We start from the raw sequence: 23,463 nt of genomic DNA, 5'->3' as shown, positions 1-23,463 counted from the left end.
CGACTCAGTCAGTCAAAAGGAAACTTCAAAAGCCCAAGAAAGAAAGCACTGCTGTATACTGATTTAAAGCTAGCTCCCCAGCGGGTAACACATACTGGCTTGTCTTGTTTCTTTCTGTACTAGATGCGCTCCATAATTTAGTCTAGATTCACAAATGTCCTGGAGGGATAAGGCACATCCTCCAAAGGAGGATGGAAGTATGATCCAGTAGGAATGAGCAGAACATAATGCCTTTTGAAGACAGGAAAGTCCTTAACTAATAAGTGTTCTTCATATTTATTTAAAAACAATGTTGGGTTTTCCCTCTCCAAATAAGACTTAAGTCCAGACTTGAGCAACTGAATATTGTTTCTGGAAGTTGGAATTCTGGGAACAGTCAGTCTACACAACAGCTGTGAGCAAGCCTCTGAGCCCAAGTAGACAGACTTGCGCTAGCATGGTATAAGTGGCTGCTGTGGCACTCCAGCCCAGCCATCTCTCTGAGTCTCCACTTGCACCTCAACATCCATGCTCCTTTTTTTTTTTTTTAGGATGCTAGCATGAGCAAAGCTGGCACAAGTCTGTCTGTCCAGGCTGAGAGCTTCGCTCCCTGTTGTAGTATGGATATACCAAAGATACTTTGCATGGATTGTGCTTTGTCATGTGAAATGATTTTTAGTGCTAGGCATTGAGCCGCCTCCAAAGGAAAATAAGGAATCCCAACAACTGTTACTTTCTGCCATAATTTTGACCATGTGATCTAGTCCTCAATCAAATTCTAGATCTGATTAGATTTCCCCACTCTTCAGCACATTTTATAGCTTGGACAACAAAATCCATTCGACAACTTCAGTTTTTCTGACTAGTGAGACCTTTGTCATGCATAGAATATGGTTCTGCAGGTCTCAAGCATTCAAAACCCCTGTTGGGTTCGCAAATCTCCAGCTAACTCTAAGGACAGCGGATTTTAGTGGCTCAAATAAAGGGTCTTTTTCAGCAGTGTTGAAGCAGGCTAACTGTCATAGCTTTCAACAGTTTTGCCTTCAGGAGCAAATTAACTTTAATAGGGCCTAATAGAAGTGGTGATGATACATGAAAGGCCAAAAATGTTGACTGGAATACTTCTATTTACGGATCCTATTTCCTTGCTCATCAACGTTGATGGACAAAAACCCTTTCCTCTCAAGTTCCTCCTCTGCCATGTTTTTCCACCTATGATCCTCTGCTTGTGACATTGTCTTGCACTGCAGCCCAAGAGATGTCAAGCACATGACTGCTTTAGGTTGGGAAATCAGCACAAATGAGGGAATATTTGAGAAACTACCTTTTCTTGATCCAGTAGTCTCGGGGAGGGGGGCGTGTCTACACAGCAAAGTTATTTCAGAATAACAGCCGTTATTCCGAAATAACTATGCGAGCATCTACACAACAATTCTTTCGAAATAATTTAGTCCGACTTCTGTAAACCTCATTCTATGAAGAATAATGCCTATTCCAAAATAGCTATTTTGAAATAAGGCGTGTAGACACTCCACTGTTGCTATTTCAAAATAGCCCCTTACCAGAGCCATTTTAAGATACTCCGCCTAGGGCTCTAAATTGACATAGCACATCTACATTAGGGAAGCCTGCCTCAGACTAATTTTGAGGCTTCCCTGCAATGTAGATGTGGTGTTCTGAAATATCTTATTTCAAAATAACTATTCACAGTTATTTTGGAATGAACTATTCTGGAAGTGTAGATGTAGCCTGGGAGTTTTGCCTACATAAGGACTGCAGAATCTGGCCTTTAATGTGTGTATATATGATGTAGCAAAAATTCTTGTAGGGATGAGTCTGAACCAAATCCTGGAGCTGAAGATCTGGGTTTGATTTGTGTGACTGTCCCCTGTGTCTGTGACACCCCCCCCCCCTGCCCCCCAAGCCCTAGATCTGTCCTTTTGAGGGAATTCAGTTCCCATTGCATTTAGAGGAAACCATTTGAACACTTTCTAAGCAATATTCAAATTTGACAAAAAAAAATTATTTGAATTTTTATTACCATCTTAACACCATTTACATAGTGTTTTCTGATCAGTAAATCTCCTTATGCCCCTATGGGTCCTAATCTGTAATTAAAGTAAGTAAATATGCACAGAGACCTAACATGACTAATTGGTCGCTCTCTGCTATACGGGCTCTTTATCAGCTCTCACACAATCCCTTGCCACTTTTTTGTATTTATTCAACAGGTGGAAGGACACGTAGTATGGGGGAATCCCGGCCCCATTAAAGCAAGTTTTGCAATTGACTTTAGGGGGTTCAGGATTTCTCTGTCCTTCTGTAATCATTTTACACCTATTGCTTGTTCCCCTAGTAGACTGGTTACTGAAGAAGTTGTTTTGTAGGCTTACGTGGTAGGATTCAAAGTTAAAAAGCAAACAACTCCCACCCTTCTCTATTTCAACATTTTATTTGAAGTTTGTCAGTGCATTTCTTACTGCTTGGTTATAAACCGCTCCATAATGAGCCTTTACGATAAGAAGTGGACTGTGTGTGCACCTGGTGCCCCTCCTGTCCTTGATTATGTAGATAATCTCCACTCTGTCTGGGATCCCAAACATCACGGTGGAAAATACATCAGATGTTCTCATGGAAAAATATTAGGAAACTAATGTACTGTTGGCATGTTTTAGAACCAGATCCAAAGCCTATTGAAGTCAATGAGCTGTACCATTGACATCAATCAGCTTTGAAATGAGGAGGTGGAGTTAACAGTGCTACCACCAACTAATATCCATAGGCTACCAGTTGGGAGACAAACCACAGCTTGACAACCATTGCTGCAGCACAACACCTAAAATAAGATTAAGGTAAAATGATTTAACCATTTTTGCTCAAGCTAAAAGTGGGATTCAATTTGTGGCCATCATGGAAGATTGTTGCAAACCTTTTAAAAAAAATCCCTGGTAAGTGTGGCTGGGAGAAATTTAAGGTTAATTTCCCATTCAGTGGGACAATTTGTCACACAAACTGAACATAATTAGGGTGAAAGGTGTTGGGATGGAAGAAATCTGCACTCCGATTTTTATCACCTCCTTGTTGCTTTCCTAAAGAAATGTGTTAAATCTCTCATCACTAATTATTTTAGTGGATAGTTGGGTTAACTGCATATTAGAATATAGAAAATCCATGTTGAAACCACATTTACCTCAAACTGCTCTAACTTGAACAAGCTCATTTGATATTTGTATAGTGTAGATACCTTCCAGATATATCCAAGTTTGAACTTTTCCTAGTGAAATTGTTTGAATGTTTTAATGTTTAGTGTTCAATTAATACATAGAAATTAAAAGTTCTTAACTTGTAAATTAATACTGCAAAGTTTGTTTTTCCCTTTTGAGTGATAAAGTATCTTGTATTAACCTATATCTTAAACCCTAATCCATTCATTACTTGATACCCATTTTCATCTGCTAGCATTACTGAAAAGGAAACCATTTTTAAAAACCCAGCATAACTAATCTTGATCTAATTCTGGCATGGATTCCTCAGCTGAGAAATCAAGTTACTAGAATTTACTGTATCCATAATGCAATCTTTCTTTGCAAATATCATGAATTACATACCTAAGTAGTAAAATTACCAAATAATATAGGGTTCCCCAACTTATTACTCTAGAATTTACCAAAGTGTTTTGATTTGACTGTACAATAGATGGAAAAAATGCTTGGCAAGCTGCATGAGAAGAGTTACTGGGTTTCTGTGAATCTATAAGCAGAGCTGTTGGGTTTCTTGGGAGGTGAGAGTGAGACTGTGGAAGATGATGTGAATGGAGCCCCAGCCCAGGGATCCTTAAGAGGCAGGGATAGAGCAGAATGAATACTCTGCATGCCTGAATGCGATATGGTAGCAGCTGCACTCCTGTGTGAATATAGGTTGGGAAAATAGGCCAGTGGATTTGGTACTGGCTTGCTGCTTCCCATCCTGGCTCAGAAAAAGTTACTTTCAGGCACTGCTCTTTGCTTATGAGGGTGGTGGCATCCCCCTGCACAACTGTCTCATGTAGAGAAATAAGTTGGTGAATCTCTTGTGCATATAGAGCTTCCTAAGTTGTGTAGCCTTGCAAGTTTCTGCTTACCCAGGGTGAATTAAAAACATTGACAGGGTTTCTTCATTAGTAGTGTGTAGTATCTGTTCTTATCAGCTTTGCAAAAGGTAGGAAATAGGCTTTGTTTAGGTCATATTTTCATGGAAGTTCTGCGAGGCTGACTGAGTAGGTAACATGTACCTTGGAGTACAATGTAAAGGGAAGGTCTGAATAGGCAGTTAAAGCATTTTTGTGTCCTTAAAAGCCTGTTAATTTAAACAGTGATGCTAAATTACTTGAAATGGCTGGATGATGAAGCAAGGTAAACTCAGGTTACAAATAAGGTACAGCACTTGAGCCATGAGGGTAGTTAACAATTGAAACAATTTGCCAAGGGATGAGGTGCATTCCATATCAGTTGAAATCTTTGAATAAGATCGTTGTCTTCCTAAATGATACACTCCAGCTCAACCAAGTTCTGGACTTGGTGCAAGAATTAGATTAGAGAGTGACCTTCTATAGCTTGTGTTGTGCTGAAGGTTAAACACCCTCCTGGTGTTGCGCTGTCTCTCAGAATCAAATTGGACCTGTGTTTTTTTTTTTCCTGGTATAACTTAGGCCTGAGGCTAATGGCTTGTAGGAAGGTGTGAATATCAAGTAATTAATGGTAACCTTCAAATCACACTTTGCTAGCACTTAATGTGTTTGGATGTCAAATAATCACACATATGTGAAAGCAAAATAATAGAAAACATTATCTATCTATAGGTTAATCCCCTCCAGAGTCATGTCAGCCTAGGAAGCCCCAAGTACTGAACTGAGCCCTTGCTATTCCACTTCTTGGGGAGTGGTTGGGCAGGGGGATTCTACCTCATGAAAGTCTGAGCATAGTACCATCTGGGCCTAAAGGCAGTGAGCCAGTGACTGAATCCATTGGCTGAGCTGCCCACCCTCTGCCCACATAGGAGAGCAGCTGCTACTATACTTCAAGCAGGCTGTAACAGCAGCCAGGGAGTATTGCTGCCAACTAGGAGCCAAGGAAAGATTGATTCACCACCCCCTGCTTCTCTGGGAGTCTGTGATAAAGCCAATGATGAAAGATCAGGATGTGTTCTTTGCTGCTGACCACAATGAGCTGGGGGACATGAAGAGGAAGAGAAACTGCTCTAGGAGATGCACTTCATGCTAGTTATGCTCAGTGAAACTAGCCTGCTGAGTTCATTGATCCTCATTGCTGCCTCCCAATCTACTTGCTCCTACTCTTCTTTTTGCAGGCCAAGGGGAGAAGGAATGGGGCTGTTCTCACTATCCCACTGATCTGCAGGCCTAACACAGTATCTCCCACTTCTGCCTCCCCATACCCATTGATTCTGTGTTGGTGAAGAGAACTGCAGAGATGCTGGATAGTAGCGCTCTCTCCCGGGCACTTTTTGGGTAAACACTGTCCATACGCTCCTCTGTGTTTCCCAAGGGCATAGTGTGCTTTGAAGCCCTAGACTAAATAGATCTGTTCCATTCACTTGGGAGATTCAGAAACATTGCATGCTCTGAAGCCCATTTAAAAGGAGGACCCAGGGCACTGGAAAGACTAAAGGAAAGGGGCTGCCAAGTCCCAGAAGAGCTCTATGACAGGGGAAGTTGTTTGAACTCTATAGCTTCAGTTTTACTTAAGTAGACTTTTAAGGGTAAAGCAGCGTTCACAGTCTTTTGAAATCTTCCATTAGGTGGAAGCTTTGTAGAGCAGCGGTGTTCAGGTGAGGAGGTAGTGGCATGTAACACAGGTTTCCAGATTCTAGGAATGGGCTACAGTTCCAGATAGGTGAAGCACTATAGATAATGTAACTGGCACTGTTTGTGACAGGGCATGATAAAAGCAAGAGAATGGCAAGTTAGTAGCTGCCACCTGTATTAAATAGGCCTATTTTCTGCATATTGAGGCTTTGTGAAGATCTGCAAGCTTTCTTTACAGCCTCCCTGGCCTTGTGTACTCTCTGTGTTGCGATGCCTAACTTTTAGAAAAAGTACCTGATAGTTTCTGTATGTGAGAATTTTCTCACATCTCTGTTGCCCCTTGTTCCTCCGTCTCTCCCCCGTTTGCCCCAAAACAAAATATTTGACGGAAGAGAGACTGTAAAAACCCTGAGCCAGTTTCACCAAATCTTAATTGTGTGACTTCTCCTCTTCTTGCTTTACCTTGGCCTCTGACCATGTCTTTGACTCTCCAGAGACAAGTATTTTGAATTAATCAAACATTAACATTAATGAAGCAGCAGTGTCATTATCTTACCACGATATGTCATCTGCCTGCCAGCTGTGAAATTCTACTGCTTGGTAAGTCAAATAGCTTTGTTTCCCATTGACTTTGGGGGCAATCTAGCATCTCATTGAAGATTACTAGATATGCTTCAATTGGAAAGGTCAGTGGGATTATTCCTATAAGAGTTAAAGGGCTGAGCACCATGTCTCACTAGGAATTCCTCTGCCTGTTCAGTTCAGATTCTCTGCTGCTGCAAATCACCCTAATACCACTCACTGTTGAGCTATGCTGATTTATCCCAGCAGAGATTCTGGCCTGCATTGCTGGTGGGAAAAGGACTACTTCTCCATTTCTAAGCTTCTGGGATGAAGACCCATCAGGCCTGCCTTTCCAGGAGTGGGCCTTGCTGTAGTGTTTTGGAAGTCGAGTTTAATATGGGTCATGTGATAGGGCTTCCGTTGTTTCCCACAAGAGATCATTCCAGAGACTAGCCATCAGTCTTCCAGTTTCTTAGTGCCTCTTTATTATAACATTTAGTGCTAGTTTTGGTCAGTTACTTACGTAATGAAGCATATTGTGTCCATTTACAAGAAGTTAATTTATACTACATTGGCTGCATCCTGGTTAAGCGATACAGGGTTCCTTTCAGTGTTTTTGAATGCGTGCTTTTTAAAAGCCATGTAATGCAATATCAACTTCAGCAGCTGTCACCTGTATGTGAAAGCCTCTTCTGAATTACTGACAGTCTTTTGTGAAGGAAAAATGAGAATAAGGGTGTAAAATCGTTAGGCTGTAATGGTTCCTTTCAGAATATCTTTGCTAATGTAGTCATTAAACTGACTAGTTTGGAGTGGCTGATTGTGCTACTCATTTTGCTTTTTCTCACTAAAAGGAAAAATCCTGTGAATGCAGCCCTTTGCTAACTGATTCTTTTTTATAGGAGATCCTTCACCTGACCACTTTATTCCGCATTGTCTTCTCCCCTCTATTCCAAAGGGGCTGCTAGCTTGGGGCATTCAGATAGATATAAGGCAACTCAAGGAGTTTTTCCAATTGTCAGTCAAGTGCAGTTGAAGGGCTTGACTTTCAGAATGAGCTATTTTTAATAGATGAAGCAAAATATGAATGACAGTTTCATTTTTAATAGTAAGCATATGTTCAGTCACCTCTGTAATGGCAGCATCTGTGGACATCAAGGTGGCATGATGCACTTGAATAGGAAGACTCTTGTCAGCATCTCTTTAAATTATAGTCAGAACACTGCTGGGTGTTTTACCCTTACACAGCAAACGTAGTTTCCTCTTCAACTTTCCCAGGCTAAGAGCACATGGCTGATCTATTAAATAAGGAGCACAGTTTCTTAAATCCTATGGTCACTAAGCATACATGATGAAATCATGCTGCTGTACACAGTATAAAAACTGAAATAATAGCCAAGGAACAAACTCACCATTGGTGCAACTCCGGTGAATTCAAAAACTATGAGCTTGTCCATGAAGTGAATTTGGCCCGAAAGAATATCCTGTGGTTCTGGTGACCAAGAGCTGGAAACTTACTTTTAAGTACCACAGTTGGGGTGTGGGCAAAACTCCAATGGATTTAATTGTGCTCTACTTATGAGAGGACTTAAAAATAGAGCCCACAGAGAGGTTGTAAAGCATGGTGGTTAACACTTAGTTCTGTGTGAAAATGTGAAATGCCAGTTCTAGGAGTGGGCAAGCAGGGCAGTCAGCCCCAGGCACTAACTTCTAGAGGGGCAATTTTGAAGTTGAGCCAAATAATTTCCACTCTTGACTGATGCAATGGCTAGAGTTGCTCCTGCAGTGTGATCACATGACCTGATGGAAAACCATGGGAAAAAAAATATAGTGCCGCAAAAACAATTTTCATTTGCATATGCTCCCCGAAGTTAAATTACATAGTTGCTTGAGTTCATTAGTAGTTCAATCCTTTTCCTCTTGCTCAAGGTTTACAATATAAATCTGCCTAACTTAACTACTTGATGAAGCCAGGACAGGGCTGAAGTTCAGCAAATGCAATGGGCTCATTTAGCATATCATTTATTTACTCAGAATTAGTATTTGCTAACCTTAGGCTACATCTCCACTTGTGGGAAGATCATTGTGGCGGTGGTTGATCTTCCAGCATCTGATTTAGCAGGTCTAGTAAACAACTGCTAAATTGAATGTGAAGGGCGCACCCATTGGCGCCAGTATGCCTACTCCTTGTGAGGAGTAAGGGAGGTCAACGGGACCATTTCTCCCATCGATCTCCCACAGTGAGGATAGTGTTGAAGCTTAGCTTAAGGTACGTCAACTCCAGCTATGTTTTTTATGTAGCTGGAATTGTGTACCTTGAGCCAACCTTCTTCTGTAGAGTGGACCTGGCATTAGCATGAGGAAGACGTAATGCAAATACTATGGTAATTTCAGCTGCTGTGAACAGGCAGTAACATTGTTTACATATTTGCTAAGCTTATTTATTTTTTCTTTGTTTTGTAAGTTATCTTCCTGAATGGCTTTGAAGTCCTTTGGTGAATGTTTTTATTGCATCTTTCCAAACTTCAAAGATACTGAAGCTTTTTCTTCCTTAGCTTTGCATTAGACTGTGTCAAACTGGTCACTAAAGAAACAAACCAAATTAGACCAAGTCATCTTGAAGGAATATCTAAACCATTCAGAGAATGTGTGCATTTATAAAGGAAAAGTCAATTGAGTATTTTGAATAGTGTTTTACCAGCCATATCTCCTCAGGACACAAAGAAGGCAGCAAGAGGAGGAAGCAGAAGCAGAGAGAGGAACAGAAGAAGAAGAAGCCAACCAAAGGGATTCACTAAAATGGACTTCACCGATACTCAGTACCTTGACAATGACACCATATGTTATCCTTACATCTGAGCACATTTTTGTGTATATTTTTTTCGATTGTATCCACTGTTAGTAAGGAAGATGCCTCGTGTTTAAAACTAAACTAAAATTGCACTGTATTACCCTTTAGCAGCACAGTGGCTTTTTTGCCGGTCAGATTGGGGACTTTGAAGTAGGCTAGTCTTGGTTAGAGGTGCATTGTATTTGAAGTTTGGAAAAATCTTACAGAATCACTTATCGATCTTCCTGGCAACTAGATCTACTTGTAGTCTAGTGTTTTCCTCTAGGATATAAGGGGTTGTAACAATGTCTCTGTCTACTATCCTCAGTGGGTTGAAATACCTGAGTTAAAGCTAGATCCTGTTCCTATAGAAATCAGTAAGCTTTGCCATTGACTTCAGTGGGAGTAGGATTAAGCCTTTAGAAACTTGGTTTAAGAATCAATCTAGTAGTAAGAATGCAAACTTCATAATTGGATTTTGTTAATTTTTTTCTAACTTAGGCAGATAACAATGGTTATGATAATTAAATATGCTGTCACATGTATGTTGTATTGTAAAGTTGTATCTGGTGATTTAAGAAAGCCATTGTGATTCTGATATCATGTAAATATTCATACTGATTTGTTATGCATGGTAGACTCCTGGTGAATTGCTGAAATAATTGCTAGTGTTTTTCATCAAAAGTCTCTCCAGATAAATTATCTAAAAGTTATTTTAAATTTACACTTAGTTTCTGCTGAGTGGATTTCAGATCCTGAACATATTTTCAGATTCCATATGATTCTGCCAAGTAATTATTTGTAGACATGTATATGCAGAGTATCAGTCACACAAGAGGAAAGTAATATACACAGTTATATTGCAGGACTAAACTTTTAATTTGGAAACATTTCCTTCACTTTAAAAGCAATATTTTGAGTATGCCATGATTGTTTCCTATAACTGTTTCATGTGCATGATATACTGCTTCTCCTAATCTTTTAATTGAGCTCTCAGTAGAATCCTTCTGTTGTCTTAACTGCTTCCCTGCATGTTCCTTGCCAGTGTGCTGCCTGTACTTTTCAACCTATAAATAGTAATTATCAGCCATGTTTTTGTTTTGTTCTTTTGTCTTGGCTCCTTTTGTCAGTATGTTGGTGATGTAACTGACTCTAAACCTGACACTGTTGGAAACCCAAATTTCTTAGAGAAATTCACTCATCTTTGGTATTTGCAGAAAAAATAAAATCTGCTGTTGTAGAATGTTAAAATATAAGAAATCTTGGTAATCCACACTATTTGGATGGTTTAGCATATAATGTTTGAATAAGGAAAATGTAACCTTATGCAGATTGTTAAGCTACTTAAATTAGGTTTATCTGAAATTTAAGATTGAGAACAGGCTGTTTTTTGTTTGTCACTTGAAAGTACCACTTAATTGTTTTGTGCAGTGTTACTAATATTTAAAAATAAAGACAATTCTCCTTATTCTTTATCATTTTTAACTGGTGACAAAATGGTTATCCCTAAATTAAGTTTTAGGGTACTAAAAAAATGGAGGCTTTGTGGCCATAAGACAGTCCAAGTACCCGTGAGGAATGATTTCTTTAGCAACAACGAACATGGTAATGTAGCTTTGTACTTATGGTGGACATACTGCAGTGGGAACACTTAAAGTAAATGCTAGTTTTAGATAGTATGCTCCCTATACTTAAAACAGGTAAGATTGCTAAAACTAGAAATACTTTCACGTTCTGATGGTAATGCACCTTCCATAAGCAAGCCGTTCAAATTAACACCACAGGGTTACTTGGAATACACAGCTACTCTGGGGGATTTTGAAAATCATTCCATTTGGGAATTTGTTTCTGGAGAAATCTCCGTGCTACATTCTGGGATGCTTTCAAATGGTGAGTACCAATGGTTTCTGCTGGTATGTTATAGTAAGAAGAGGTAATAATAGTTGACGCATCGTTTCAGAAGTTTTTTTCTGAGGATTCCAAATACTGGCTTCGGGGTGGATGTATTGGGGGGAGGCGGGAGGAGAGAGACTACACATATCATTCTTAAGAAGTTGCATGACACACCCTGGGCAGTTTGCTGTAATACTGAGAGGACTAAGCTCTTATCTGAGCTTCAGCAGCAGTGTCGGCTCCAGGGCAGGAAAGGGGAGTACCTTTAAGTGCACAGTAGAAAAGACTTAGTGGACCCCACAGTCCTTCCTAAATCTGGGGGGTGGTTTTCTTACCTAGTGCAGGGCCACTGGTATCCTGCAGCTCCAGCCAACAATGCACCCTCTGCTTCAAGGGCTGCAGGATGTTTGGTTAGCTGGGAGAATGGGCAATGCCTGATCATAACAGAATGGTCTCAGCAAATATTTCTGCTACAGGGCAGGGGAATATTTACCAAGTTAACTTTCAGTGTTGGTAATGAATGTTGCTGCCTTTGGCTGTGCGTTCACTTCTGTTTGAATCAGCGGAGTGTCACAAAGACTCATTACACTGACTCACATAAGTCAATTTTATTTTGTCACTATGGAAGCCCCCTAAGGCAACTCCCGTCCTTGCTTGCTTTTTACAGGAAGAGTAGTGACCTTTATGTGGATTCAGAATGTACAGTGTGTTTCTAGAGATACCACTTCCATATTTTTTCTTAGGAAAATGGCTGTTTTTGGAGAAGTCAGATACCAAAAAGCATGCACTGTCTATCCCCTATCTATGACTGAACATGATTGCTCTACATTGCCTATTTACAAACCATTTCTTAAATTCATAATTGCTGTGACCCATCTGTCCTCCAATGTGCATTTCAGGATACCTAGCACCAACTTAGCACATTCTTTTGGTCTCTCTGATTCTGAGACTGTTTATTACATTTAACACACAGTGTTTTTCTCTCTGACATGTTTCTACATCTCTAATTGCACTTTAATTCTCTCTACTGACCTGGTAGCAACTGAGAAATAGAAAACCTAAATAAGCATGATTGTGGGTTTCCTATTCTTAGTATTGGCTAAAAAGCCTTCTGCAAGCAGTCTGTCTTTCGTCTCATCGCTTTGGGCACAATTTAGTTTTACTTCCCATATTTAACTGCATATTGATTCTCCCCTCTCCGTCTCTGCCATCCTTCTCTTTGACCCTTGCATTGGGGCAGAAATCAGAACAAACTGATCATGATGTTCCACACATCACAATTTCCAAACAGTGAGGTGCAGGGATTAGTGAAGTTGAATTATCCTGCTTTTCTGACAGATGAGCTGGAACAGTTTTAAGTGACTTCTCCTGGCCATCCATGAGTCAACAGCTGAGCTCATGGCTTTTACTGCTGTTTGTAGGCCAGTGAACCATGCTGCCTGTCAGTCTAATTTTAAGGGCCATGTTTATAGATTTGGCTGTTAAGTTAGGCATCTCAGTCCTCAATAGGTGCACAAGAGTAGAACCCAGGCCTGAAATGGCAGCAAATTGTTGATCTGAGAGAGCTCTGTTCATTTTGTCATTCTTATTATAACCTCTCTTCTACTAGAAATCTTTAACATTTAAAAAATGTCTGATTTGTAAGGTATCCTATTAGTCTCTAGTGACATTAGCATCCTGAAACAACACTGAAATGAGCCAGCTGCCCCCATTCATCTCAGTAGAGCAGTGTTGACTCTAAAACCTAACTGCAAATTTGTCCCTGTCAACTTCAAATATTTAATAGTTAATCTTTTTAAGAAACAACAAGGAACCCTGTGGCACTTTATAGATTTATTAGCTTTCATGGGTGAAACCCACTTCATCAGATGAATTGGAGTGAAAGCTACAGAAGCAAGGGTGTATATGTAAGGAAGAAGTTGCTTTTGTTAATGAAGCTGATCAAGTCAGGGTGAAAGTGGGTCATTCACAGGATTTGGTGTGGAGATGTGACTATCCAGAAAGGGGAAATTGCTGTTGTAATGCATTAACCAGTTGAATTTTATTCAATCCTAAGCTGATAGTGTTGAATTTGCAAATAAATTCTAGTTCAGCTGTCTCTTTGTAATCCGGCTTTGAAAATCCTTTTGTAGAAGTATGGCTACTTTCAAATGCATTACTGAATATCCAGGGAGGTTAAAGTGTTCCCCTGCAGGTTTGTGTGCTTCCTATGAAAGCTTTATGCCCTAATAAATCTGTTTAATCACTTAGGTACCATAGGACTCCTCATTGTTTTTGCAGTAACACAGCTAACCCTCTGAGATGTTTTAAGAAAGAACTTCTAGCAGATGTGCTTATCCTGAACTGTCGCCCAAACCTCCACTGCTGCCAACAGCTTCATTTCTCCCATGCCTCTGCTGCTGCCAAAATGTTTTGCTTCCTGTGCCAATTTCTACACTAGGACAGTGTAAATATGAATCTTTGCCATGTGCAAAGCTGAAAATGTTTTAAAAATGTATCCAAGATGCCATGAGTTGTTATACTGTGCATATTCGTCTTCCTGTTTAATATAGAAAACTGCAATTACAAACTTTGTAGCCAGACACAGTGGAGCACAAGTGTGCATGGGAAGAAATTTCTTGCTGTACAGTTTAGGTCCTATGAAATATATGGGACTTCATTTGTGACATTTGATGGGAACAACCTGCCCTCTCTTATAATTTCAAACAAGACATGGATCCTGACTTTAGCAGCTCCTAATGAGTCATACATCTATCAGCTGTTTTTGTGGAGTTTGATATGAGGGTATTTAGTGAGTCAATGACTAATCTTGTACTTTATACAGTTTGTATCGAGTACACGATTAATCAGTAAGGGGCTGCTGCGGCTCTGCAGTTTAAATATAGTAGGAGCTGGGCATGCAGGCAGTGGGGCAGCTCTTACTACATTTAAAAGGCAGAGCCGCAGCGCTGCTGCTCTTCTGTCTCCCTTGCCTTCCTCTCCCACACATTGCGGAGATAGTACTGGGGGGAACTGGCTTTTAAGCTAGCTCCCCCCTTGCTGCTTCTGATACAGGGAATGTAAGTAGTCGACTTGACTACCCTAAGACTTGGTTGCTAGATGTCACATATGGCCCTTTAATGGACTTCTGTGGCCTAGGAAAGGTAGAAATAAATTGTAATGGACTTGGCCTTTAGCACTTGGTAATGGCACAGGAAGCAGAACAGGCTGGTTGTGGTGATAGTAAAGGTACATTGGTTGGTACCTTTTGCATTGTTAGTTTGCCTTATGGCTATGTCTACACTGGCCACTTGAATTTCCGCAAAAGCACTGACGATCTCATGTAAGATTGTCAGTGCTTTTGTGGAAATACTATGCTGCTCCCTTTCGGGCAGAAGTCTTTTTCCGAAAAACTTTTGCGCAAAAGGGCCAGTGTAGACAACAGAGATTTGTTTTAGCAAAAAATCCCCGATCACGAAAATGGTGATCAGGGATTTTTTGCGGAAAAGCACGTCTAGATTGGCCACGGACGCTTTTCCGCAAAAGTGCTTTTGCAGAAAAGCGTCCTGCCAATCTAGACATGCTTTTCCGAAAATGCTTTTAACGGAAAACTTTTCCATTAAAAGCATTTCCAGAAAATCATGTCAGTGTAGACGTAGCCTACGTGTTTGCTATGACAAACCAGGTAAGTTAGAGGCACTTGAAACATTCTCCACTGTTGTAAGCCATTGCCCACAGACAGGCTAATTATGGAGTGTTTCCAGTTCTGTATTGGAATTTGAGGTTGTCCAAATAAGCATAATAATTAAGACAACTGAAAAATTTAACAAATGCGCCGCATTTTGGGAGAGATGACGAGTGGTGTATCTAACTGAAAGTAGAGAGGCTGTGGAGAATTTAAGATAGACTGAAATTTGTAACATTGGCTAAAGCCTCAAATATAGCATTGGCTAAAGCCTCTTGCAAATGCACAGTTGGCCTCTATCATATCCACAAATGATCAGGAATGGTTTTTTTTTTAACATCTTATACGGAAACAGCACCCTCCTAGCCTGGCACTACCATCCCCACACATCTCATTCCTTTCCTGACCCTCAAAAACACTGCTTTGGATATTCCTTCACTACTGACTCATCAGCATCACTTCCTAAAGCACCTAAAAGCTCCTTAAATGTCTCACATGCAGGTATTAGTCCAGCCTCTCCTTGCTTGGCTTGAATGCTGACAGTCCCAGCACAAGGCGCACACAATAAAAATCTTTAACACATGAACTGAGTAATGTTAAAAATACCAGCCTGTCTGATCCTAGGAAATAAAAGGTTATGACCCCTCCTTTTTTTGCGATGGTACTGCCCGGTACACAGTACCAGCACATCTACTCACAACTCAACTTCTCCCCTGGAGTACTGGCACCTTCTTTTTACAAAAAAGCACTGGTTATGACTATAAGGGCTACCTACTAGTCAGGCAATAAACCTTGGAAGGTAGCTTGTTCCTCCTTTTGGAACGTCCATTTATGCAGCTGCCTTGTCTAGATGGCACTTAGCAATGTTTGCCAGTTAGCATTGTGTTGCTTCCTAAATTGCTGCTGAGAGACGGGTATGGAAATGGCAGTAGGGCTGTGACTTCAATGGAGCATTAGGCCAGTTTAGTAGTCAGTCTATTTTTATTCAGGTCATGTTGGTAGTTAACTGAAGTGATTTGATCTTGCCACCCCCCACTGTCTTACGTGTATGGGATATCACCTCACCCAACTTCAGGGCTACCTGTTTGACCTGGCAACCCCCAGGGATAGTCTGTAGAGGAAGTGGAGTAAGTGCCTGACTATAGATCTAGTTTCCTAGAAGCACTAAGGCTCTGTAGGAATTATATGGAAAGCAGCGGGAAGGGCCAACGGCCCGAGTCTAATTTCCACTCCCAAATTGCAGAAGTAAAACTTGCTCTATTCGGTATCCAAATCCTGGAAGGTGAGCCTGTAGTTCTGATCCATCCCTTAGTTAAAATAGTTTTGCTCAACATGGTTTCAGTTCCAGGGCAATCTGGCCTAATGCTACAGGTAGGTTTCTGAAAGTAATGAATCTGTTTTTTGTAAATATTCCATGTTGCAATTGAAAGTTGGCGGGGGTTGGACTTCTGGGTTGACAATGCATTAATTATCATGACAGCTGAATCACAGCCTTTTCTTACTGGATGGTATTAAGGTGTTTTTCCTCAAATCCAACAAGATGACTTTTTCCTCAGAACAGGGCTACTTTTCCCAAGCTCTTGTGATTGGAAAACATTGTTCAGTCAATGTGTTATGTGCGTGTCTGTCGAATTAAGGGATGGAATGTGACTGACTCACTTGTATCATGTTCTATCTAGTATCATATTTTATTGTGGTGTGTCAGCTGACAGAGCTGGAGCAATTCAGGCATTTCTACCAACCGTAGATATGAAATACACATGCTGACATGACTAGATATTTCCTAAGCTAGTTAGTGAATGTCTTGCTCTGTGTGATTAGCAATTTAAATAAGATTGCTCAGTGATGCTATACCTCCCACGCTTTTTCCATTTGCATGTGTCAAGGTACCTAGTCAGCTAGAATTCACCTTTCTTAAGATGAGTCATCCACATTAAAATGTCTCCATCTGCATGTCCAAAAGTTGACAAGGTTGCCTCTATTTATTCCAGGATTGCTTTATGCCACTCCACTAACTAAAATGAACAGGATTTGGCCCTAGGTGGAGGCACTAATCTTTATAGTGCTCTTCCGAATGTCCCACCCCATAGATGACTTCATCTGTTCTTCCTGTGTATCTCAGCATTTTAAGCCCCACTTAAAATATTGGGGTCAAATTAATGAAAGCAAAGGAGTTGCACAAAGAGCTAAACCTGGCCCAGTATCTTGTAATCTGGTTCAGGAAGTGGAAGAAATTCAAATGGGAAAGTGTTTTCTAGGTATGCTTTGCTTTACATTACTGCTGGCTGCAAAGCTTAGAGAGGGTGTAAATATGCTGATACACTACATAAATACAGCTGTCTGAAGTAGGGTGGCCAAACGGATAGGCATGTCAGACTTCCTGCCTCTACTGATATTCTGAGAGACTTTCAGCAAGACATTTTGCCTCTTTGTGCAATGCTATGTATTTGCAAATAGTTGGTTAGCTACTCTAACTTACACTGCTAACTTGTGTGTGTATTTCATGCACATTTCAATGTGTGGCACTCATTCTCAGAATACACATACAGACACCAAATTCCAGCCTGGGTTATAATTTATTTTGAACGTGAGTGGATTCAGTGCTAAGGCTAATGCTATTAATCCCTCACTTTTACAAGACAAAGGCAGGTATGATGTAAGTTTCTCCTGCTTTAGCCCTGCTATTACAGCTTGTTGCTGATTTTTGGCATCTCCTGGGTTCTTCCAGCCCTAGGGTTCATTTGAAGTAGAAATTGTCACACATACCAACTGCTTGGGTAGCGTTGTGGTGTTAATAAATGAAGACTAGAGTGGGGACCACTGAGTTCATTTCTGCAGCAGTTTGAACTCCCCACTCCAGAGATGCAAAGTTCAGTCCATTAAATTAGTGTGATTCCAGTCTAACAACAATAAGTACAAGCAGCTAAAAATCCCTGCAAATAAGGCGTGTGTGTAGGAGAAAGGATAATGGAAGTGTTCACTTCTTGATCTCTGGTGTCTTCTTGATCACCACCATTCATCCTACTTAGTGAACAAACTTATTTCTTCTTTTTAGGATTGAAGTTGCTCTGATTGGCTCGCATTACCAGTTGACAGTGCCTGCCAAGAAACAATGACACTTCCTGTTCACAAAGTGAACTTGATGCAGGAGAGCACCAACCAATAGCTATCTGTCTTACAATCATGGTGCGCACTGAGGAGCCGCAGTTATCACAGATAGGGGAAGACACTGCCTTCCCAAACCTCCAGGCATGGTCCTGCCCACATTCTACCCCTGAACACCTAGTGTTGTGGTTAACATTTATGTACATTTTCTTTCAAATTTTTTCTTTGGTTATCTTTCACACTGAATCTGTTTGTTTTCAAACATTTGAGAAGCACCTGGAACCACTTATGAGGAGAACATAAATACGTGAAATATCTTCCCTTCCTCCCTGGTGGCATTCTGTGCCACACTTGATGGGGAGTGTGTGAATCAAGGGGATCTTTCAAATGCACTGAAATCTGGCTGTACATGCACATGGCCTGGGTCAAGACTTGGGCTTAGGGGGCTCACGCTCTTCTTCTAGAAATAGATGGTACTTGGAAATAGGTTTGTGCTCTCAAGCTGAGGCAATGGGTGGGCTTCAGAGTATGTCAAAGACCTGCCTATATAGCTACTTTCAGAGCTCTAGGGTGAGCTGCATGCACCAAAGTCTGTCTGCACAGCCTGGCAGGAATGCTGCCAGGAGCTGCCCAGAGGTGTCACTAAGGGCCTAGTTCAAAGCCCTTATGAAGGCAAGAGGAGTTTTCTGAATGGGCTTTAGGTCAGGGCCTCTCCTCAAACTTTTGAGTTTGTAGTGGTACAGCCCCAACTGCAATGGGACTTCAGTCCTAATTAATAAATAATTCATAGATCTGTATGGCAGAAAGGGAATACTATGACCCAATCTGCCCTCCAAAATGCAACCTCCACCATACAATTTCACCCACTCATTCTTGCAAGCTAGCCCAGTAGCGTATACGTCAACTAGAGCATCTGTGTCCACTAAGACATCTAGATGATTTAAATAAATACTTCCTCACAGGTATCTTCTTACAGAACATGCCTCAACGTCTCCGAATCCAAAAAAACATCAGATGCTTTCCCCTATCTCTCTAGATTGTCATCTCTGCCATTCTTCCCAGCAGCTTAGGCTCCAAAACTAGAAAGCAGGAGAGTGATTGATACTGTCATTGCATCAATTTAACTTGGTGGGGGTGGTTTTATTTTATTCAACTTAAATCAGATACAGCCCATCGTATAAAAAGTTCTATCAATATATAGGTGGTTTATGACTAAATTAACAGGACTGTTCTGAACAACATAAGCACTTTTATTCCAGTATAACTGCATCCGCACTTGGGTTGTATTGTTTTAACTATAAAGGCAGAGTCAGCGGTGCAATTTTTATATACAGGCAGTCGGATCCACAGTTACGAATGGGGCTTTTCTCGCCCCGGAGGACGAGAGCGGTGGGATGCCCAGATGCGCCGCAGTCTGCTGCCCCCATCCTCCAGGGTGAGAAAAGCTGCTCCCCATCTCCCTGGTCTGCAGGGAGACGGGGAGCAAAGCCTCGGAGCACACCCGCAGCGGGACAGCCGCGGCGCGCCTAGGCTGTCCCGCTGCGGGCGTGCTCCAAGGCTTTGCTCCCTGTCTCCCTGGTCTGCTGGGGGGGGAGGGGGTGCAGCTAGTGCCCCCCCCCCCAGCAGAGCAGGCTTTTCTTGCCTACCCCTGGGGTAGAGCAGCTGGGGGCTGCCGGGTTGGTCCCGCAGCGCCCCTCCGGACCAACCCGGCAGCACCCCAGCTGCTCTGCCCCAGGCGTCCTGATTCATCTGCTGCTGGTCCCCAAGTCAGCCGCTGCTGAAACTGACCAGCGGCTGACTACAGGAAGCCCGAGGCAGAGTTGCTCTGCCCCAGGCTTCCTGGAATCAGCCGCTGATCAGTTTCAGCAGCAGCTGACTTGGGGACACCTGGGTTTCTTAAGTTGAATCTGTATGTAAGTCAGAACTGGTGTCCAGATTCAGCCGCGGTTGAAACTGATCAGTTTCAGCAGCGGCTGACGCCAGTTCCGACTTACATACAGATTCAACTTAAGAACAAACCTACAGTCCCTATCTTGTACGTAACCCGGGGACTACCTGTATAGACAAAGCATCACATGTTACATAGATAAATATTAAATAGAACATCAAGCTAAATGTCACTTTGAGGGTACTATTTTATTTTGACAAACAGGCCTGCTACATTAAGAAACAATACATAATATCTGGTCAACACCTCTAAATTCCACTGAACATTGCCTACGTTTTATGGACACATATTGTAAGAAAGAGTCTACCTTCTTCCAATTTAAATTATGTACTGCATTCCATACATTTCTTTTCTGCAACAAAACTAGGCAAACCTCTCTTCCGATCTTTCAGTTGCTGTGTTATTTCAGCTAATATAGACTTAAAACATAAGCTTCCTTCCAAGGGTAATAGTTAAGAAATCCTGTCAATGCACATTATCATAAACCAGTCTTCTCAAACCAATTTGGATTGCCTCCAAATGTGGAATTTGTTACTGGGATTACTTAACTTAAACACTGACTGAGTAAAAACTAAGCCCTGCTATCATTTATGAGCCTACAAAAAGCTGGTTTGCTCCACTGAGTTTCATGTACTCTGTTCAATTTTTTGAGCTCATAAATAAAGCAGTGGTCTGTTTTGCCTTCAGTAACCATAGACTCCAGATTAAATTGGAATGGATGCTAAAATTCTCCTCTTGGCATCCACCAAGGATCTTTCACATTCAGCAATACCTGATTCTTATTTTAATGTAACTATACAATAGTAAACCTACAATCAGATCTGCTGGAATGGAATATTCCCTTCCCACTCCTGACGTCTCTGCAGTGTTCCCTGTAAGATCTACACTTGTGCAGCCACTGAGGAGAAATTAAAATGTTGCCCAGCTAGCAGAGTGCTCATAGCTGGGTTTGTGTCTGTGGGTGGTGAACATTCACACATGCCTCAGTGCATGGATGGAAAAAATCCAGACATGGATGGACAAGATTTGAGGGAACATTGGTTCGGTCCTCTGCAGTTGCTAAGAGTTCAGTTCTATGAAATTGATCAGGCTGGAGCTTTAGAGGACCCAGACCATCAGAGGTCTGAAGAAAAGATAGAAATTCATTGAATGAAGTTAGTCAACAAGTGATATGATATAAGGCCTGTGCCTGATACAGAGGCACATTGTGGCATCCGTATTTAAACAATGCTGCAATTTGGGAAGATAGTCTTGGGGTTAAGTCTTGGCGAGGGCTTTTAAAATCTCAGTTAAACTCCTGAGTCTACTTGGTGTGTGAACTTTGTACAGGTCACTTAACCTCTTTTGGTTTCTGTTCCCTTTTTGTACGACGCAGAGACCATTGCTGCTGATTCCCATGCTTGAGCTTTCATCTATTTAAATTGTAAGCATTAGTACGTAGGCAAAGCACTTAGAACAACGTGACATAACCCTACTCCATCATAGAGGGATATGGATTAGTAAATCATATGGCTTAGTAAAGATACATAAGCTGCTTCCCACTATTAGCAATAAGAAGGATAAAGCAGATGTTCTCAGTATCAGACACACACAGCCATAGAAAATGCAGGTGGGATATGTCTGACTGAAATTTATTAAAAGGGACCATTATGATTATCTAGTCAAGTCTAGTGCATAGCACAGGACATAGAATTTCACCCAGTGACTTTTGTCTCAGGTCCATAACTTCTGCTTGTTTGGAAGGACATAAGATAAGAACTGCCAGACTGGGTCAGACCAAAGGTTCATTGAGCCCAGTGTCTTATCTTCCGAGAGTGGCCAATGCCAGGTGCCCTGGGGAAATGAACAGACCAGGCAATCACCGAGGGTGCATCTACACAGTGGGGCTAGCTCAAAATAAGCTTTGCAAGTTGAGCACACAAATTGAGTTGCTTATTTCTAAATAGACTGCTATTCTGACAAGTCCCTTAATCCTCCTAGAACGAGGTTTACCAGAATGTCAGAAGAGCAAGCCTGTTATTTTGGTTGCATTTCAAAATAACAGATGTGCTGTTAAGATGTAGAAAACACTATTTCAGGATACTGGATGTATCTCGCAATAGCGCCACTGTCTAGACATACCCCAAGTAATACGTCCCCTGTTGCCCATTCCCAACTTCTGGCAAACAGATGCTAGGGACACCATTTCTGCCCATCCTGGCTAATAGCCATTGATGGACCTAGCCTCCATTAATTTATCTAGTTCTTTTTTGAACCCTGTAAAGTCCCGGTCTTCACAATGTCCTTTGGCAAGTAGTTCCACAGGTTGATTGTGCATTGTTGAAGAAATACTTCCTTTTGTTTATTAAAAAAAAAAAAAGGTGCTGCATCGGTGATGAATTTGATCAACTTATGATCAAGTTCACTCTGTAAAGATTTCAAGTGATGGAGAATCTACCACAGGCATTGTGGTGATAAAGTTCAGCTGTTATGAGCATCACATCTCTGCATTCTCAATTGAACAATTTCATGGTTTCAGTCTGACATCGATTGTGTGAGAGCTCAAGGTCCTGAAGGTGTCTAAGCTAGCCAGGATAGCTTTTAGTTGGAGCTTTTTTTAGGGTTGCATGGTTTTGTTCCACTAATCCAATGTGGACGTTGTGTGTGGATAACCGTAGCAAAGTTTTGTGATGCTCAGTATTCTGACCAATCATGGGACAGAAGAATAGACTTTTTTTTAACCTTTTTAAAATATATATTTTTGAATATTCAGTAACAGTGGGGAATCGAAAAGGAGCCGAAGGCTGAAGACTTTAACAAATAAATACAAATGCCTCAAACTTTGAGGAGGTGAAAGAAAAAGAAAGTTCTGTGAAATGATTCCTTCTTCCCACTAGCCTTTCCTGGGTGTTCTCTCCACTAGATCTTTCATTCAGTCAACAGAAGCCCAAACATATCTATACCTTTTGCATATATTGAGCCAGGGTCTTTCCTATGATATGGTAGAAAGGGGCTGTAAAGCCAATAGATCCAATCATATGGGAATTTCCCAAGTGTTACCAGAGTCCCTGGTCAGCCTAGCAATTCCCCCTCCCCTCCCCCCGCCCAGTGGTGGGAGTGTGACTAGAACAAAGAGGGCATGGTCAGAACACTTCTCTGTTCAGAGTTGGAGGCCCCATTACACTATGGTGAGCAACATCATTTGAAATAGCTTTAAGTCTCTAAGAACCAGACCAGTGTAGAACAAACCCCAGGATTAGAGTGCTGGGTTATAGGCCTGCTCTCAATAAAGCCAGTGTCTATTGTCTGCAATTGAGAATTTAGGCTAGACTCCTTCTAAATGCCCATATAAAAGCAGTTTAAGCATTAGACAAAACCTAATCCAACTCAAGGAGACCATGCCAAGCAGTGCTATGAAATCTCTGAAATCAAGCACAGAAGCAATCTTTAGAAAGATCCTAACAATTGCAACATTTAATGCAATTGTGTAGCTTATATAAATAAGTAAAAGAGACATTGTTTCTTATGGCAAAGGCTGATCTCAGTGATTTCCCTGGAGGGAAAATCAGTAAAGAAAAGAAAAAACCCTCTGTAAAACCAAAGGGATGTGTCAGCTAGACAGCAGAAATTGGAGAAACCACTCAAGCAAGAAGAGGATTAGGCTATCTCCTATCAAAACACGTGTATCAGTTTGTTACAGC

At 41.3% G+C, this 23,463-nt stretch overlaps 1 protein-coding gene across 3 annotated transcripts in view; it reads left to right on the top strand.

The window, feature by feature from the left end:
• The window catches only part of DNAJB6 (DnaJ heat shock protein family (Hsp40) member B6), a 99,466-nt gene extending 88,825 nt beyond the window's left edge, over positions 1-10,641 (top strand). For all 3 annotated transcript variants that reach the window (XM_075922747.1, XM_075922748.1, XM_075922746.1), the window contains one exon: positions 9,059-10,641. In XM_075922747.1, coding sequence (XP_075778862.1) covers positions 9,059-9,141 — 83 coding nt within the window. In that variant the 3' untranslated portion in view covers positions 9,142-10,641. The remainder of the gene's footprint in view (positions 1-9,058) is intronic.
• The last annotated feature ends 12,822 nt before the right edge of the window (positions 10,642-23,463 follow it).

The sequence above is a fragment of the Pelodiscus sinensis genome, chromosome 2 (assembly GCF_049634645.1).
Source record: "Pelodiscus sinensis isolate JC-2024 chromosome 2, ASM4963464v1, whole genome shotgun sequence".
Lineage (NCBI taxonomy): Eukaryota > Metazoa > Chordata > Testudines > Trionychidae > Pelodiscus > Pelodiscus sinensis.
The sequence above is the reverse complement of the archived record's forward strand: the minus strand, read 5'-3'. Positions and strand labels throughout refer to the sequence as shown.